The following is an 18605-nucleotide window of genomic DNA, read 5'->3' as shown; positions in this document are numbered from 1 at the left end:
TTCATAGCTATGAAAGAGACACTTGTGTGCACCTTTACTTCTTTTGGCAACTTGATTTTAAAAGGTACACTTCTGGAGTGGCATTAAACTCCCTAACCTCCTTTCGCCCTTCCCCACCCAGCACAAGTCTTTTATTACGGATTAAAAATAAATTCAAACACTCCGAATAGCAGACATAGTACAATGAGCATCATACACACATATTACACAGATTTAATGAGTAAGCCCTATTTGCTTTCTCTTATTCTTTTGGTTAATTTTTAAAAATAAATTGCAAATACACGATTTCATAATTTTAACTATCTCATTAGGTAGCGTCAAAAAATAATTTCCTATACCTCCAAATATTATCTCACTAACCAAGGTAATGGCAATTTTCTTTAATATTCCTAATATCTATTTATCGTCATGTTTCCCCAATTGTCTCTTGCAGCTGTTGTTTTTCTAACCAGGATCTGATCCATAACCACGTTTTGCAGTGTGTTTTTAGGCTCTAATGTTGAATTTTAAACCCAAGTCTCTGGTATTCAAGAGTTTCCTGGGGTCAGGTCCAATTTTCACGTCTTCCAACTGGCTAACGAAGCGAAAACGCTTCAAAAATTACGTCCCACGCTCCCAAGGCTTCATGGGCAATGTAGTCTTGAAGGTGTGGGGCTACCGCGGAGCCCTCTGGGAACAGATTTTTCGGCTCTCACTCCGCGCATGTGCACTCCAGTCCCGGGGCCTTCGGTCCGCCCAGACTGGCTTGAGAGGCTCGCGGTCATCAGGTCGCTGGGTGTGTGCGGTTGCGGAGACTGCGCTGCCCTGCCCACGGTGAGAACACTGGGCCTATGAAGGTCATATAGGCGTCTGTCTGGGGTGCAGGAACGGGAAATCCAGCGGACGGTCAGGTAGGCCCTCCCTTCCCCCAGTCCGTGCTTACGGGGTCCGCCCCTTCAGATCCCGCGGCGCCGGTGGGGCTGAGTCCTGATGTGGAGAGGGTGCTCCTTGAGGCCTGGTGCGGGGAGTGCAGGTGGCGAGAGGAGACTGCATCTTTATGACGTTCACGATGAACGTGAGGCTACTTACTAATGGTGATTCGTGCAGTTCTTTTGAGAATTAAGGTATCGTTTGCAAAACATTTTCTCAGATGCTTGTAATCACTATGTAAAGGGCTATCAGAAAACACTTTGTTCCCTTCATTTATTTCATTTAACGCTCACAAAAACCTACTTGTCGGTATAAACGTGACATTCCTCAGGTGAAAGGACCTTCATGGGGCGGAATGTTATACCCCAGGGCACAAGCTGGTGGGTGACAGAGGTAGGATGCAAATATAGATTTTACTCTCTCTTGCTCTTCCTAGTATCCTCCCTGACCCAAATCTAGAGTTGCAACCTTTGGAGCAGTTAACCGAATTGTCTGCCCTCAACTTCCCAGAGATACGATTGTGACATGAATGCGGACAGAATCTAATCAGGTGGTAAGTCTATCCTGGGATTTGTGGGTTTTCTCCATAGCTTCTGGGTCATACTGAGCTGCTTGCACCTTCCTGCGCTGTCCAGGCTGTCTCCATCCTCAAAGGCCCAGTCTGATATTCTTATGCATTTTTGGGCCAACAGAAAGATAATGCAAATATAATACAAAAAATATTATTAAAAAAATTTTAGTAGCAACAGTAAAAATGAAAGGAGGTGAAGTTAATTCTACTGATGATATTAAATTCAGTACATTCAAAATATTATTTTGATTTGTGGCACTAGCTACACTTCAGGTATAGTAGTTGCGTGCAGCTAATGGCTATAGTACTGGATAGTACATTTCTGGTGAATTCCAAAAGGTCAGGTTTAGAGTGTTGGATGAAGGTATCAAATGAAGTGAATTTGTTTCTCAGGCTTAGATCCCACCCCTCCGTGGTGCAGAGTAACTCTTTTAAGTCCGGAAAGAGGAGCCCTACGAACTGCCACTTGGAAGAACAACCCTTCATCCCTGCTGGAAAGGTGCAGGTCCTGGTTTGCAACACCAGAAGCAGGTTTTGATCCCTGAGTAGCATGAGTAAAACCTGGTGATGCCTCCACGTCCGGAAGCCTCCATGTCCAGAAGCCACCACAGACTGTGTGACAGTGGAATCTGTGGACCAGCTTGGGGTTGAGAGGGATGGGTGACTGTCAGGCTGCAGAGAAAAGCACTTCACTGGATGGCTAGTGAAGATGATGTTCAGGGAAGGTGTATCCAGCAGAGCTGATGAAATCCTAAACAGCACCATGTTTTCTTTGTTTCTGTCCCCACTCTTCCAGATTCTGAGCTGTTCTCATACCATGTGCATCACTACATGTGGCATTTAGAGTTATGCTGATGCTCCCTCTTTCCTGAACATGGAGATGACAAAATGATAGTAGAAGAAAAGTTTTTTATATTGGACACCTTTTGGGAGCCCAAAAATATCGGGCCAAAAATGAAAGATTTTTGGGTAGAACCAAACAGCAACACAGTGCTGTTTACTCACACAGGTAAGTACTATAAACATCTTATTAAGAGATCTTTTTTAGAAACTGCAAACAACTTGGAACAAAAAGTTAAAAAATATATTTCTTGCATAAAGCATCCCATTTTAATTTCAGAGTTTTCTGTGCAAATTCTTAAGGTGTAAAGACAACAAGAACTTGATGAACAATCCAGCCTGAGTAGTTTTTTGAGACTAGTTTTAATGAAATTAGAAGGTTTCACCTATGTGGTACCTGAATTTTTTTTTTTAACTCATCCTTTATTTTAGTTACATATTAAAAAATTTTTGTTTTAATTGGTCATAGGAGGGCATACATTGTTATATGATTGACAAAAAGCAGTTTACCTTACTCTGAAAATGCAAGGTTAAGCCCCCATAAGACATGCACATGTTCAGACGGTGCTGCCTCTGTGTGGTTCTTCCTGTTCCTTCTCAAGGGGCCATTATTCCATAGGGAAGCCTTTTCTCCTGCTGGTATTATGAGATATTCAAAGCCATGAATATAGGAGTTGTAAAGCAGCCAGGTTTCTCATGACCCCATTTCTTTTTCTTCCTCCCTAGTGGAACCTTTACAGTTTTTAACCTTCTTCCAGGAGCAGCAGAAAATGAACATAGCTCAGGTGAGTTCAGTTGAATAACCCGTTTATTTTACAATGGATTTTATAAGGACTTAAGTGTCTCTTTGTTAACATGGAAGTAGAAATAGAAATGGATCACATGCATTCAGAGAAGATGTAGAAATACAGATGAATAGCAGGGCAAGGGTGGTGGTATTTGAATATATGCAGATTCTCTGGTATTACAGGAAAGAATTCAGTAAGGAATTGCCAAATTGGAGCTCCAAATGTATCTCTGTAGTTCATGATATCCATGTCAGAGTGTCAGACAGTATTTCTTTAACGGCTGACATTAGTGAGAAGATAAAGCAAAGTGTCTTCGTAGAATGTAAAGAGATTGATGACAAAAAATATGTTTGTTGTTTTCAAATAGGTGTTCCAGTTAACTTTCCAGTAATAATCTTAAACTAATATAGAATGTTGCCTCTACTTGTTCTACAATAAAAGCAGAAGACTTAATGCTGAATGTGAACTTGGTCAATACTGTCTTTCGGAAACTCAGACATAGGGGTTGAATTAAGACATTTTCTGAAGAATAAACTGAATATCCTTAAAATTACATAAATATTTTGAATACCTATGATATTCAACTTACTCAGCAGTTTAAAATGCTGTTCTCTTTCAAATATTTCAACACTTTACATTCATACTTCAAACCTCTGCATGAAGCCCGGTTGCCTGTGTCCTCGTGACCACAGACTTGATTATAATCAAACTCACTAGATCTCTTCTCATCCTTTCTTTACTTGACTTTACTGTGTCTCTTGCCTCTACTTCTCACTCTGTCCTTCTGAAAAGTTTCTCTTTTAGTGTCTGTGGCACCTCCACTGGCTCTGTCTTTCCCTTGCTGCTATCTTCATAGAGTCACCTTCTTTCCTTTATCCGCATTTTCATCCTTGGCCCTTAAATCTTTTCTAATGTTTTGTAATGATTTCATCCTCTTTCATTTTTTATTTTAAAACAGCTTTATTGCAATTGAAATCATGTATCATGCTAGTCACCCATTTAAAATGTAATATACAATTTTTTAAGGTGTGCTTATTGCAATTGAATACATGTATCATGCTAGTCACCCATTTACAGTGTAATATATGATTTTTTAAGGTGTTCTCGCAAATATGGGCAAACATCACTGTAGTCAAAATAGGCCCTTTTCATCGCCTTAAAAAAAAAGTGTGTAGGTTTTATCCCGTCCCATTATCTTATCCCTCCCCACCCCAAGCCTCAAGCAACCACTAATCTACTTTCAGTCTGCAAAGATTTGCTGAACCACTCCCTGTATTATTTCTGGCAGGACATTTTTGCTTTTGGCACATTCTGTTTTTGTTTATCTCAAAAAGTTTTAATTTTTACAGTTTTGTTGGGTATTGAATTCTTGGTTGACAACCTTTTTCTTTCAGCACTTTTAATCTGACATTCCACTGCTTTCTCCATGGTTTCAGATTAGTAACCAGCTGTTACTGCTATTGTACGTGATGAGTCACTTCTTTCTTTCTATTTTCAAGAACGTCTTTGTCTTTTTTGACAGTTTGATTATCATGTGTCCAGGTATGGCATTTTTACTTCATGTTTATCCTAGTTGAAGTTTGTTGAGTTTTGGGATGTGTAGATTAATGTTTTTCATAAATTTGGAGACTTGGCTGTTATTTCTTTAATATTCTTTCAGACTATTTCTCCTCTCATTATTCATATATTTGTAAACTTGATGCTATCTAGTAGTTATTTTTTTTTTATCATTTTTTCTTTCTGTTTATTTCTCACACTGCATAATTTCAATGGACATATTATACAGTTTTTCATTCTTTCTTCCACTTGCTCAGATCTGTTGTTGAACTCTAGGGAAAAGTTTTGTTTCAGTTGTTGTACTTTTTAACTCTTGAAATTCTGTTTAGTTTCTTTTATTGATACATTTTACTTTGTGAAATATTGTTCTGACATTTTCCTCTAGCCTTTAGATATTCTTTCCTCGAATTCTTGACTATTTTAAAATAGCTGATTTAAAGTTGTTACCTAGTAAGTCCAACATCTGCTTTCTCAGTAGCAGTTTCTGTTGAGTACACCTTTTCATGCATATGGATCTTGCTTTCTTGTTTTTTTTTTTTCTTGATTAGCAGAGTTTTTTGTTGTTGCTGATAAGTGGACATTTTAAACGAAATAGTGTGGCAACTCTAGAAATCAGAATGTCTCCCTTCCACAGGGGTCATTCTTGAAATTTATTTGTTTAATGACTTTTATGAACTAATTCTCTAGCACCTGTATTTCTTGTATGTAGCAGTAGAAATTTTTTCAGAAATTTCCTTAAATTAGTAAGTCTCCCATCTTTCCTTAAGGGCTCTGTGCATGAGAGGGCATTCCTTCAGCATTCAGTTAGGCAGTTTACAAGACTGCAGTAGCCTTTATTCCTTATTATGCCAAACCTCATAGTTACTTAGAGGTGACAACTTAAGGCTTTCTTTTCTGAGCATGCTGTCAGCCCTGGGCCTATACACAGCTCTATGCATGTGTGTAGCCATCTAGATTCTCAGGAGTATATCAGAGATTTTCAAAAACTTTTTTGTCTTTTTGTCTTTTTGACAGTTTGATTATCACGTGCCCAGGTGTGGCTCTCTTACTCCAAGTTTATGCTTCTTGAAGGTCATTGAGTTTTTGGTATGTGTAGATTGTTTTCATCAAATTTGGAGACTTCTTGGTTATTATTTGTTCAAATACTCTTTCAGAGTATGTCTTCTCTTTGTCTGGGACTCTATGCATTGACTTGTAAACTTGATGCTATCTCATAGTTATTTTTCATCATTTTTTCTGTTTCTCACACTGCATAATTTCAACAGACATATTATACAGTTTGTTCATTCTTTCTTCGACTTGCTCAGATCTGTTATTGAACTCCCCTGGTGAAAGTTTTGTTTCAGTTATTGTACTTTTCAGCTCTTGAATTTCTCTTTGATTCCTTTTTATCGATACTCTTTACTTAGTGAAATATTATTCCTATATTTTTCTTTTATCCTTAGACATTCTTTCCTAGGGGTCATTGACCATATTTAAAACAACTGATTTAAAGTTGTTTCCTAGGAAGTCTAACATCTCCTTCCTTAGGAGCAGTTTCTTTTGATTATACTTTTTCCTGCATATGGATCTTACGTTCTTTTTTTCTCCCCCTTGTTTAATAGTTTGTTGTTGTTGTTGTTGTTGTTATTGTTGATAACTGGACATTTAAAATAACATAGATGAGGCAGCTCTAGAAATCAGAATGTCTCCCCTCCATAGGGATCATCCTTGATATTTATTTGTTCAGTGACTTTTCTGAACTAATTCTGTAGAACCTATATTTTTTGTGGTCTGTAGCAGTAGAAGTTTCTTCAGAAGTTTCATTAAATGCCTGGAACCAGTAGTCTCCCAGTCTTTGCTTCAGGGCTCTGTGCATGTGAAGGCATTCCTTCAACGTTCAGTCAGGCAGTTTATAAGCCTGTAGTGGCCTTTACTTCTTTCTTATGCCAAACCTCATAGTCACCTAGAGGTTAGGGCTTTCCCATGTCTTTCCTGAGCATGCCGTCAGCCCTGGGCCTATACATAGTTCTATGCATGTGGGTAGCCTTTTAGATTCTCAGGAGTATATCAGAGCTTTTCAAAATCTTTTTTTGCCATCTCATTCTTCAGCATTTCCTATTTTAAGCTTCTCGATCAGGCCATTGTTTGCTCCTGCTGTTATCCACCACTTCAGTTAATACCCACCACATAAGTTAAACAAATGCCTTTAAATGTTTGGCCAGATGCTTCTGAGGATAAGACTTTTCACACACTGTATGAGCTCCAAATTAGCACACATAAAGATATCCTTGTAGTGGGGTCATTCATCGAACTACCAAACAGCCCAAATGATGACAGTTTTTCTGGCAATGATACTTTGATGGAACTACAACCCATCATGTAGTTGCCAGGCTGCAGGTTGGAGCCTGTGGATTCTCAAACTGTGGCAGAGTTTGAGAGGGATGGGAACAGGGTATATTAAAATGATACAACATCACTATACTTAGAGTGATTCAGCCAATTTTCTTGTATACTTCCAGAAATTATCTTTGTTAACTTCTATAATTTTCGCCAGTTTTTTCATTGTTTTTGTGGAAGAGAGAATTTTCTGGGGTTCCTACTTCACCATTTGCACTTCTGTCATTGTTAGCTTAATTTTTTTTTATCCAGCTGTTTATTAAGTCACATATTAGAGAGATTGGCAGAAACGAATAAAAAACAACAGTTTTCTCACTAATGTTTTAGTTTTGGAAAATATAGTTAAATTTTATTTTATTTTTTATATTAAGATAAACTTAATGAGGGGAGTTCCTCATCTTTTATTCATTTGTTTAAGTTCCCAGCTACTGGCTCTGAACTTCACACAAAGAAGGTATTCACTCAGTCATACCGAAGACATGAGTGAGGATATAACCGGATACATAATACTGGAAAAAAACGTGTTTCTGTCCTCTTGTCTCTTAATCTACTTCCCTTTCTTTCTACTGTTTACTTGCGATAAGAACACTTAACATGGGATCTACCCTCCTGACAAATTTTTACATGTACAGTGCTGTATCATTCACTAGTGGCATCACGTTGTGCAGCTGATCTCTAGAACTTAGTATTTTGCACAAGTGAAACTTTATACTCATTGAACGGCAACTCCCCCGGCTCCCTCCTCCCACCCCCTTTAAAGTCTTTGTTGTGGAAACTTTCTCTTTTTTCAGTTTTCAATACTCTACTCCCTCATGATTCCATTATTACCTTCAGAAAAGTTCTTCTCTGGCTTTGTGGCCTCTACTTTTTCTGCCAGCCTCCTTAATATTCACGGTGCCTCAGATGCTGTTTCTGGTACTTTTTTTTTGTCCAATCCCTATGTGCTCAAGTTGTTGTCTGACTGCTTCTGTTAATTTCCATGACCACCTAAATTGCTAGTGTCTCCTTAATGCTTGTCTTTGTCCTAGAGCACCCGTCTGTGTTCTAAAACCATGCGTAGTTTAAGGGACAGTTCCAGCTTTTTGTTCTACAGACTAGTCAGTAGCAACATGAACAGGTCTGTCTCATGAAAACTTCTAAGATATTTTTTTTTGTATGTCTTAAATATCGGTATTTGGCACCAGCATTCAAGAAGCTGCTCATACTGCTAGATTGGGTAGCTAATTGGTTACTGCTTCTGCTGATTAGATCTTTCTATTTATATCTGTCGCTGTTACTTCAGTGTAGGCAGTGTTCTCATACTAGTCTGTTTGATTCCATCTCCTAGGTAAGTCATCCTTTGTTCTCCATGAGCTCTAGATTTATATATCTTTATACGTTTATTGATACATAAGTTCAATCATGTACGGGATCTCCACAACTTACATGTACTGTTTCCTTGGCTCCCATTATTTATGGTATTGATGTCCTTGGAGGGATTGAACATCTTAGGATTCTCTAGAATTCTCTAGACTACCCAGGGTAATCCCTCGGGACGTAGAAGAGTTGTAGGAATTCTTTACACTGAAATTTTTCATAAAAATATATGAATGAATTACAGTACATTACAAACCCTTTTAACTAATTGAGTAACTCCAAAGTTAAAGACAAATTAGGGCACGAGTAGACATTCTTTATAGCTATTTGTTTTAGAGCCTTAAGAGTAAACAGGAAAATAGTAGTTCTCAAAGGTATTTTCTTTGTCACTTAATTCTGAACTTTGAACAAAATGTATCATTGCAGGGATCAGTGTCGTTCGAAGACGTGACTGTGGAGTTCACCCCAGATGAGTGGCAGTACATGGGCCCTGCTCATAGGACCTTGTACAGAGACGTGATGCTGGAGAACTGCAGCCACTTTGTCTCCATGGGTGAGCAGGTCTTACTATGTGACTCCCCTTGGAATTCAAATCCTTTTTGTTGTAATCATCAAAACACATGGACCCTTTGTAGAGATTAATGTTGTTCAGGCTTTTAAGAGGCCTGGGTAATTGAAACCTTTAGAGAAACAGAAACGATGTTTGTGTCATTGCTTTCCCATTGAAAACTGCAAATGGGTACTTTCATTTTGCTCTTGCTGCTATATCTTTCTCCACCTTCAGAATCTAAAAAGCACGTGGATCTGGTCTATATATAAAGTCTTTGTTGTGGATTGTTACGTTCACAGGGTATTGCATTACCAAACCCCAGGTGATCTTCAAGTTGGAGCAAGGTGAAGAGCCCTGGTCCTTAGAGGAAGAATTCCCAAACCAGAGGTGCCCAGGTGAGTGAGCACGGACAGAAGGAAACTCCTGGGGTAGTTAGACTTTAGAGGGAACCACTTTCGAAAGTCGTTTTTCCTTTTAAACAGCTTTATTGAGATGTAATTCACATATCATACAATTTACCCATTTAAAGCATACAGTTTTGTGGCTTTTAGTATATTCATAGATATATGTAAACACCACAGTCAGTTTTCTTCACCTCAGAGGGAGAAACCCCATGCCCTTTAGCTATTATCTCCTTATTTCCTGCCGCTTTAGCTCTGGCAACCACTAATCTACTTTCTGTCTGTATAGATTTGGGTATTCTGGACATGTCAATGGAATCACACATTATGTGTTCTTTTGTGATTGGTTTCTTTCACTTTGCATTACAAGGTTCATATTGTAGCATGTATTAGTACTTCATCCTTTCTTGGCGAAATAATATTCCTTTGTCTGGATATACCACATTTGTTTGTCCATTCATCAGTCCGTGAACCTTTTGGCTGTTATTGAGTAATGCTGATGTAAAACCCATTTACAAGTTTTTGCATGGACATGTGCTTTTATTTCTCTTGACCATATAGGTAGGAGCGGAATTTCTGGCTATGTGATAACTCTGTAGAACTGCCAAACTGTTTTCCAAAGGCGCTGTATCATTTCATAATCCTAATGATGGCATATGAGGGTTCTAAATTTTCTACATCTTCACCAGTACTTAATTATCTCACTTTTTGATTGTAGTCATCTGAGTGGATGTGAGGTGCTATGTCATTGAGGTTTTGATTTGCATTTCTGTATTAGTCAGCTGGACCGGCATAACAAAATACCATAGCCTGGGTGGCTTAAAAAACAAATTTATTTCTCAGAGTTCTGGAGGCTGAAAGTCCAAGAAGAGGGTGCCAGCAGGGTTGATTTGTGGTGAGGCCTCTCTTCCTGCCTTGCAGATGAGCACCTTCTCACGGTGTCCTCACCGGGCCTTTCCTCTTTGCATTCATGGAGAGAGAAAGGTGTCTGATGTTTCTTCCCGTTTTTATAAGGATATCAGTTCTACAGAAATAGGGCCTCTCCTTTATCACGTTAACCTCCGTTACCTCTCTAAAGGTCTTATCTGTAAATGCAGTCACATTGGGAGTTAGGGCTTCAAAATATGAATTTGACTGAGACATAATTTAGTCCTTAACTATTTTCCTGATCACTAACGATGCCAAGCAGTTTTTTCATGTGCTTTTTGGCCTTTGTCTAATCATACTGATTGGCTAAAAAAGATATCCCTCAATAGTATGTTAGAAAGGTTATAAAATAAAAGAATGGTAAAGTTGTTAAGTCAATAAAAATAAATAATTTAGGGTCTAATATTCTGTTATCTTTCAGGTTTATATTTAGGCAATAAATTCATTATCTTTAAAGAAATCCTGATAGCGCAAGAGTATTTGAATAGCTGCACTAAGCAATATGATATCAATGATCATAAAACAAAATATGAATTTCTAAGACTTTAAGATTCGCTTGAATTATGAGATCATAATTCTTCACTTAATGTTGTCAGTAGGTTCCTGGAAATTGACTTAAGTGAAATGAACTGTAATAAAACCACCTTTATTACAGTCTTCACTGATATAAAGAAGAACTGAGTTGTTAGGGCAGAAACATCACCAAACTTCAAAATAAAGATCCAAAACACTTCTAATATTACCATTGATGTAAATCTGAGCTAGACATACATTTAAGAAAGATTAATCATTATTATCTAACCCGCTTATTCCAGTTCCGTTTTTCAGGTGGCCATATCCCCGCAGCTCAGCTCAAGGCAGAAACCCACCCTGGGCAGGATACCATTCCATCTCAGGGTGCATTCACACACCACGCGCACTCAGACATGGGGTTAATGTAGACACACCAGTTCACCTAACATGCACATTTGGGATGTGAGAGGAAACTCGAGGACCCAGAGGAAATCCACACAGACGTGGGGAGAACATGCCAACTCCACACAGACAGTGGTCCTTGTAGGGAATTGATTTTTTTTTCTCATCAACGTTGTAACTAAATGACATTTAATGAAAGGAATTTATTTGAGGACCTGCTGTACCTCATCTGATGAAAGAATAAATCCTGTGGCATATTTAATAAATATGGCTATAGAAGATATAAATGATATTTGTATTAAAGTGGACCACATAGTTGCATATGTGTATGCTGAAATTAAAGGACAAGCCTTTCAAGTTCCCTTGGAATTATCATAAGACAGTGAAAATATAGTTTTATTCTAAACACCAATAAATTCAACTAATTAGAATCACCACAAATAATATTCTCTCAACATAGTTCGATAAATGTAGAAAGTAATGATAAAATGAGTAGACAAAAAACCTTGATATGGAACTTTGGAAAATTATCTCTATTAAACAGTATATTAAGAAGGAAATCAATTTCAAAATTGCATGACATTTAGAAAGTAATAAAAATAAATGTGCATACTAGAAACTTTTAGTTATAGCTGAATTAGTGAACAGAGGTAATTTGTAGTCTCATTTATATTAAGAAACTAATCAAGAGCAATAACAAAAATATAATAATGAAGAATTTAAAAGTGAAATTTAAAATTGATCAACTGGAAGACAAATTATAGACTATATCTTAGAATAAAGCAATGAAATGGCTGCAACTTTAGTTAATCCTAAAAAAACCAAAAAGCACTTTTCCATAAAAATTCATGTGGAGACATACTTGTAAAGATGTAATATCAAACTAAATCCCTTTAGAAGAGCACTGTGGGAGGACTTGCTTTATTAGATATGAAGGATTTATGTAAAGCTCTGAGTAGTTAAGTAGTTTGCAGCTGGAGGTGGGATAGTTTAATAAATTAGTGAAACAAAAAGTTCAGGGAAACAAATATGATCCATAGACAATTGGTTTTGACATGTCCACTGTCCTATCAGAACAGTGGGTAAAGAATCCTGAGGTAAACTTACTTATGGGTCAAAACAAAAAATCGGATTCAGGTGGCTTAGAGCAGAACTAGATATAGTCTATGTGATGTCAAGGAAAACATGTTCATAACTGTGCTTAGGAAAAGAATAAGATAGAAAGCATTAAATGAGAATGATGGCATAAACATTCTTTCCTATTCACTAACTACAGTTAAATACTTAAAATTATACATAAAAAACCAATAAGATTCTGAAAGATGGAAAGAAGAATGAAGATGAGGTAGTATTGCTGGCACTTAATGGAATACAGGGTGGTTAGTACAAGCAGAAGGCCAGTGAGAGTCCGATCTCTCAACCCTGCCCAGTGTTAACCTTCTCTATCTCCCATGGGTTTCAGTGGAGGTTTAGTGGGGAACCTCTCCCCACTTGACAGTAGTGAGCTGCGCTCTACTTCTGTTGGCATGGTTTCAGAGAAGTCTGGCTGAAACTGAACATTAACATTAATAAAGTACAATTTTTAATTTTCCGTAAGGACTATGCTTTTGTCGTCCTGTCTAGAAATGTCAGAACTCTTAACAGATTTATTCCTGTGATTTTTTTTTTTCCTAGAAACTTTTAAATTTCACATTTTACACTTTGTGTTCCATTTGGTATTAATTTTTATAGAAAGTATGAGTTATATGTCAAGTTAAAATTTTTGAAAAGGGAGTCCAGTTATTCTAGCAGCGTTTGTTGAAAAGATTATCATTTCTCCTTTGAGTAACATTTGCTTGATCTTAGAAAACAGATGAGTGTATATTTGCATTGCATTTCAGTATGTGTGTGTCTGAGATTGCATTCTATATGTCTGAGATTGCATATTTCTGTGGCGTCTCTATTTATCTCCATATCTTTCCTTATGCGAATACCATATTAACTTTCTTACACTAGCTTTTTAATTTTTGACATCAGGTAGTACTGAATCCACCGGAATTTTATGTTCAGATGACTTTATGAATTTTAAAACAAGCTTCTGATATTTATAAAAATGTTGGAATTTCAGCTTGAAGTGCATTGACACTAAATCAAACAAAATCAGCATAAAAAATATAGTTTTCTAATTCCTAAATAACATGTACCTCTCTATTTAGTATTTCTTTGATTTCTTTCATCAATAGTTTTTAGCATACAGATACCAAGTGGCGTGTATTGGTGCTATGGTAAATTATGTTGTGTATTTGATTTCAAATTCCAGTTGATTATTATTTGTATATTATTGGCTTTCATGTATTGGCTTTGTATTTTGCCTTTGCTGAAAACGCTTATTAGTTCAAGGAGCTTTTTTAAAGATCATTTTGTGATTTTTCTGTGTAGGCTTACTCTGTATCTTTCATTTTCATTCTTGCCTTATTGCATTAGTTGGAACTTACATTGCTGTCTTGAGTAGAAGTGCTGAGAGTAAACCCCCTTGTCTTTTCCTGAGTCTTAGGGTTAAAGCATTCAGGCTCTCACTCTTAGATGTGATGTTACCTGTAGGCTTTTCGTGGATTCCTTTTATTAGGTTGATGAATGGATTTTGAATTTAGTGAATTTTTTTTTTCTGTAATTGATGTGATTGTGGTTTTAATCTTTAGACAATGAATATGGTGAATCACATTGATTGATTTTTTTGAATGTTGCAACAGTTTGCATTCTTGGGATGAATCTCACTTGGTCCTGATTTATTATTTATTTTAATATAGCACTGTGTCCTTTTGCTTACTGTTTTTCAGTAGTTTTACATTTATGTTATGAGGAATATTACATAGGGTTTCTTTCTTGAATTGTCTTTGGTTTTGTTATGAAGATAATACAGGCCTCATAAAATGACTTAGGAAATATTCCCACATCTTGCATTTTCTTGAAGAGATTATGTAAAATTGGTATTATTTCGTCTTTCAATGTTTGGTAAAATTCACTAGTTAACACCATCTAGTCCTAGAGCTGCTTTTTCAATTACATATTTCTTGACCACATATTCAATTTCTTAAATAGATCTATTTGGCTTATTTCTTCTTCATGAGAGAGTTTAGTAGTTTTTTGTTCTCAAGGAATGTGTACATTTTATGTAAATTATCAACTTTATGGGCATCGAATTTCTCTTAATATTCTTTATTATCTTTTTAATGCCTATTATGTTGGTAGTTATATTTTCTTTTGCATTTATTTCTGATACTGAGAATGTGTCTTCTCGATTTTCCTCCACTGGCTTTTTATTATTTAAAAATCTTTTCAAAGAAGTAAGCTTTGGTTTGAGTGTTTTCAATTTCATTGTATCCTCTGATCTTTATTATTTTCTATCTTTTGCTTTCTTTATATTTCACTTCTCTTCGTATAGTTTCTCAAAGCTTAGGTAACTGGTTAAAGGTCTTTTTTTCCTCAATGTATATAATTTTAAACTATAAATTTATCTCTATAAACTACAAAATTATCTGAGTACTACTTTAGCTGTATTTCATAAATTTCTATAGTTTGAACAGTTTTAGATTTCATTTACTTAAAAATATCTTACTTTTTTCTGAGATGTCTTCATTGACCCATGGTTTAATTGAAAGTATATTAATTTACAAATATGTTTTATTTTTCCAAATAATTTTGCGCACCCGATTTCCAGCATAATTTCTTGATGGCTTGAGATCACACTGTATATGATTTCTCTTCTTTTATAAATATTTGTTTTATAGCCCAGAATATGATCTGTCTTTATGAACACTCAAATGCATTTGACAATAATGTGAATTCAGCTGCTTTTTAATATATTGTGTCTTTGGTTTTTCAGGGTATGGTTTTCACAAGTACTGCTTCATCTCTTCTAGTTGTAATATTGGGCCTACTGTGTATTCCTGCCTTTTTTTTTTTTTCTATACTTCTTTTTTTTCTTTTTTTTCTCTCCTACCTGCTCTGAGTTAGCCATGAGTACCCTAAAGCAACAGATTTGTTCCTCTTGCCTATGCAGATTTTATAGAGTAGATAGGAATATGTTTCCAGGTGGAATTTTGGCAATGCCTGCTGTTAACCATGTCCAAGAATTCCTTTTGAATGGGAATTTCTCAGGATTCTTCATGACCATTTCTATGCGCTCTTGCTGTGGCTCGTGGCGGAAAATTTTGCAAGAGTGTTCACATCCTTTATATTTATGGCAGAACCACAGAGAAGAATCTTGTCTTCTTTTTTCTTTTTCTTTTTTCTTTTGTTTTCTTTTTTGGAAGTAGGGAGGCTTGAGTATAGTGGATATTGTCAGAACAGTTCTTTGTTAGACCATCTTTTCCTCAGATCGTTGGCTAGAAGGAACAGGCTTTTCTTGGAACTTTTTTAGTCTCCGCCTATTGTTGACTTTGGTTTGCAGGCTTTTCCAGCAGGTCAGCACGCAGAAAGAAAATCTTGGAATTCTCTGTAGTGCCATTTCTTAAGTCCTAAAGTCCACCTTTCCATTTTGTAGCATCTTCATTTGTTTGTTAATTTTATTTTTTCATCTTGGCCAGCACTGAATATAATAGCTGTTTTTTGTTTAAACGATATGGATGAGGAGAGTGTGTGTGTCTGTTTCTGTGCATGAATTACTAATCTTTTGAAAATTACCAGAAACAATACAATAGATAACAAAACGTGGCCTTAAGCTCCTTATGAGAAATATAAGGTTCATAAGATACTTTCAATTTTTCTCATTTTAGGATATTATAAGGTTGATGTCCACATTGAGGGGAATCAGGAAAAACAAGAGAAACCATTGTGGCAAGTAGTAATATTCATTGATAACAAAACACTGAATAAAGAAGGTCAGAAAGTTTTAGGAAAACGAATTAACTTGGATTCGATTCCAGATTTTTCAGGAAAAATGCCTTGTAAATGTGACTCATGTAGAACGAGTTCACCATTTGTTTCTGAATTAATTATTAGTGATAGAAATTGTTCCAGAAAGAAGGCCAATTACATGAATGTCTGTGAAAAGTTACAGTTTGTTATTAATCATGAGAAAACTCATACTGGAGAGAGGTCTTACAAATATAATAAAAACGTGAAAGCTTTCAGTCTTAGGCAGGATCATCAGAAAATTCAAACTCTGGAGCAATCTTCTGAATGTAGTGAGTTTGGAAAAGTTTCACACGATGAGACTGTTGTCTGTGTTACAGCTCAGAGTTCTCTAATAGGAGAAGAATCTTGTCAGGATTGTGAATTTAAGAAAAACTGTGACAAAGCAACTCTCTTTAACCACGCGAGAACCGGCACAAAGGAGAAATGCTTTGATCTTAATGAATGTAGTAGATCCTGTGACAAAACCACCACTGCGAAATACAATCAAGTTCACATGGTTATGATGCACTATGAATGTAATAAAAATGAAAATAACTTCAGTAAGAATTCACCCCTTACTCAACCTCAGAGAGCTGCTCCAGGACAGGCTTTTGCAAGAAGTAAATGTGAAGAAAACTTGAGCCAGAGCTCAGCCCAGAAAACACCAACTGGAGATATGTACTGTGTTTTTAATGGATGTACAAATGCCTTCTTCCAGGAATTAGACCTTAGAGTATATCAGAGAACTCAAACAGAAGAGAAATTCTGCAAATTTGATAAATATGGAGAATTCTTGCATCAAAACTCACCCCTCAGTGTACATCAGGAAAGTACCACAGGAGAGGAGTCATGAGAAAGTAATAAATGCAGGAGATTATTTTACAAGAATGCACACCTCATTCAGCATCAGAGGACCTGCTCAGGGGAAAAAACTCAAGGCAATGAATGCGGGAAATCCTTTTGTTCAAATTCACACCCTATTCATTATCCTGGAACTCATATGGGCGTCAATCTCTATGCATGTAATGAATGTGGGAAAACTTTTTGTCAGACATCAAACCTCAGTGAACATGTGATAGTTCATAAGGAGAAGCCTTAGGATAACAATGGATGTGGGAAATCTTACAAGAACTCTGCTGTCTTAGTACACCACAGAACACACACAGGGATAAAACCCTATCAAACTAATGACTATGGGAAATCGTTCTCCAAAATTGCACAGCTCAAAGAACATGAGAGAATTCACAGTGGGGAGAAACCCTATGAATGTATTGAATGTGGGAAAACTTTCTCTAACAAGACCCACCTCAGTGTACATCAGAGAATTCATACAGGGGAGAAACCCTATGAGTGTAATGAATGTGGGAAAACTTTTGCTGATAATTCAACCTTCAAAGCGCATCACAGAATTCACACAGGGGAGAAACCCTATGAGTGTAATGAATGTGGGAGGTCTTTTGCCTATATATGTGTTCTGAGAACACATCAGAGAATTCACACAGGGGAGAAACCCTATAAATGTACTGACTGCGGGAGATCTTTCGCCCATTATTCAGCCCTCAGAGCACATCACAGAATCCACACAGGTGAGAAACCCTATAAATGTAATGGCTGTGAGAAAACTTTCACCCGTGATTCAGTCCTCAGGATACATCAGAGAATTCACACTGGGGAGAAACCTTATAAATGCAATGAATGTGGGAAAGCTTTTGTCAATAGTTCATCCCTCAAAATACATCAGAGAATTCACACAGGCGAGAAACCCTATGAATGTAATGACTGTGGGAGATCTTTTGTTAATAATTCAGCCCTCAGAGCACGTCAGAGAATTCACACAGGTGAGAAACCTTATAAATGTAATGGCTGTGAGAGAACTTTCACCCGCAATTTAGCCCTCAAAGCACATCAGAGAATTCACACCAGGGAGAAACCCTGTGAATGTAGTGAATGTGGGAAAACTTTCTCCAAGAAATCATACCTCAGTGGACATGAGAGAATTCACAAAGGGGAAAAACCTTATGAATGTAATGAGTGTGGGAAAATATTTTTTTATAAAGCAGTTCTCATAGTCCATCAAAGAATTCACACAGGAGAAAAACCCTATGAATGTAATGAATGTGGGAAAACCTTCTCCCAGAAATCAAACCTCAGTAGACATCAGAGAGCCAGTTTCTGAGCTATGTGGTACATTTATATGAATCTATGTAATGGACAACTCTGGATCTGTTCACTTTCTGTTTTTGAGTGACAATCTCTATCCTTCCTCTGTTGGTGTCCTTCAACTTAATGCTGTTAGATTTTTCCCTGCCTGCTATGTCAGAATATTGATCTAGCCCTGTTTCTAGGATCTTGTAGATCCATGAGATTTCTCAAGGCTGTGTGTGTAGGTGGAGGGTGGGTAAGGGTGGGAGGGAGGTGGATGTTGATTTTTTAATTTAAAGTTTTCAATTACAATTTTTATTCAGTATTTTGTATTTCAGGTGTACAGCATAGTGGTTTGACATTTATATATTATTCATGAAGTGATTCCCAGGTGT

The 18605-nt window shown here is 36.8% G+C and overlaps 1 protein-coding gene across 1 annotated transcript; it reads left to right on the top strand.

The window, feature by feature from the left end:
- Positions 1–670: 670 nt before the first annotated feature.
- Positions 671–18288, top strand: LOC120587035 (zinc finger protein 658-like). Its single transcript, XM_039843643.1, is given in 8 exon segments — positions 671–890; positions 1346–1462; positions 2277–2489; positions 3047–3105; positions 8827–8953; positions 9250–9345; positions 15948–16835; positions 16911–18288. Coding segments are annotated over 6 exon segments (2625 nt in total). The 5' UTR covers positions 671–890; positions 1346–1462; positions 2277–2368; the 3' UTR covers positions 18245–18288.
- The last annotated feature ends 317 nt before the right edge of the window (positions 18289–18605 follow it).

The sequence above is a fragment of the Pteropus medius genome, unplaced genomic scaffold (genome assembly GCF_902729225.1).
Source record: "Pteropus medius unplaced genomic scaffold, Ma_sr-lr_union100, whole genome shotgun sequence".
In the NCBI taxonomy this organism is placed as follows: domain Eukaryota; kingdom Metazoa; phylum Chordata; class Mammalia; order Chiroptera; family Pteropodidae; genus Pteropus; species Pteropus medius.
This window is presented reverse-complemented; position numbering and strand designations above follow the sequence as displayed.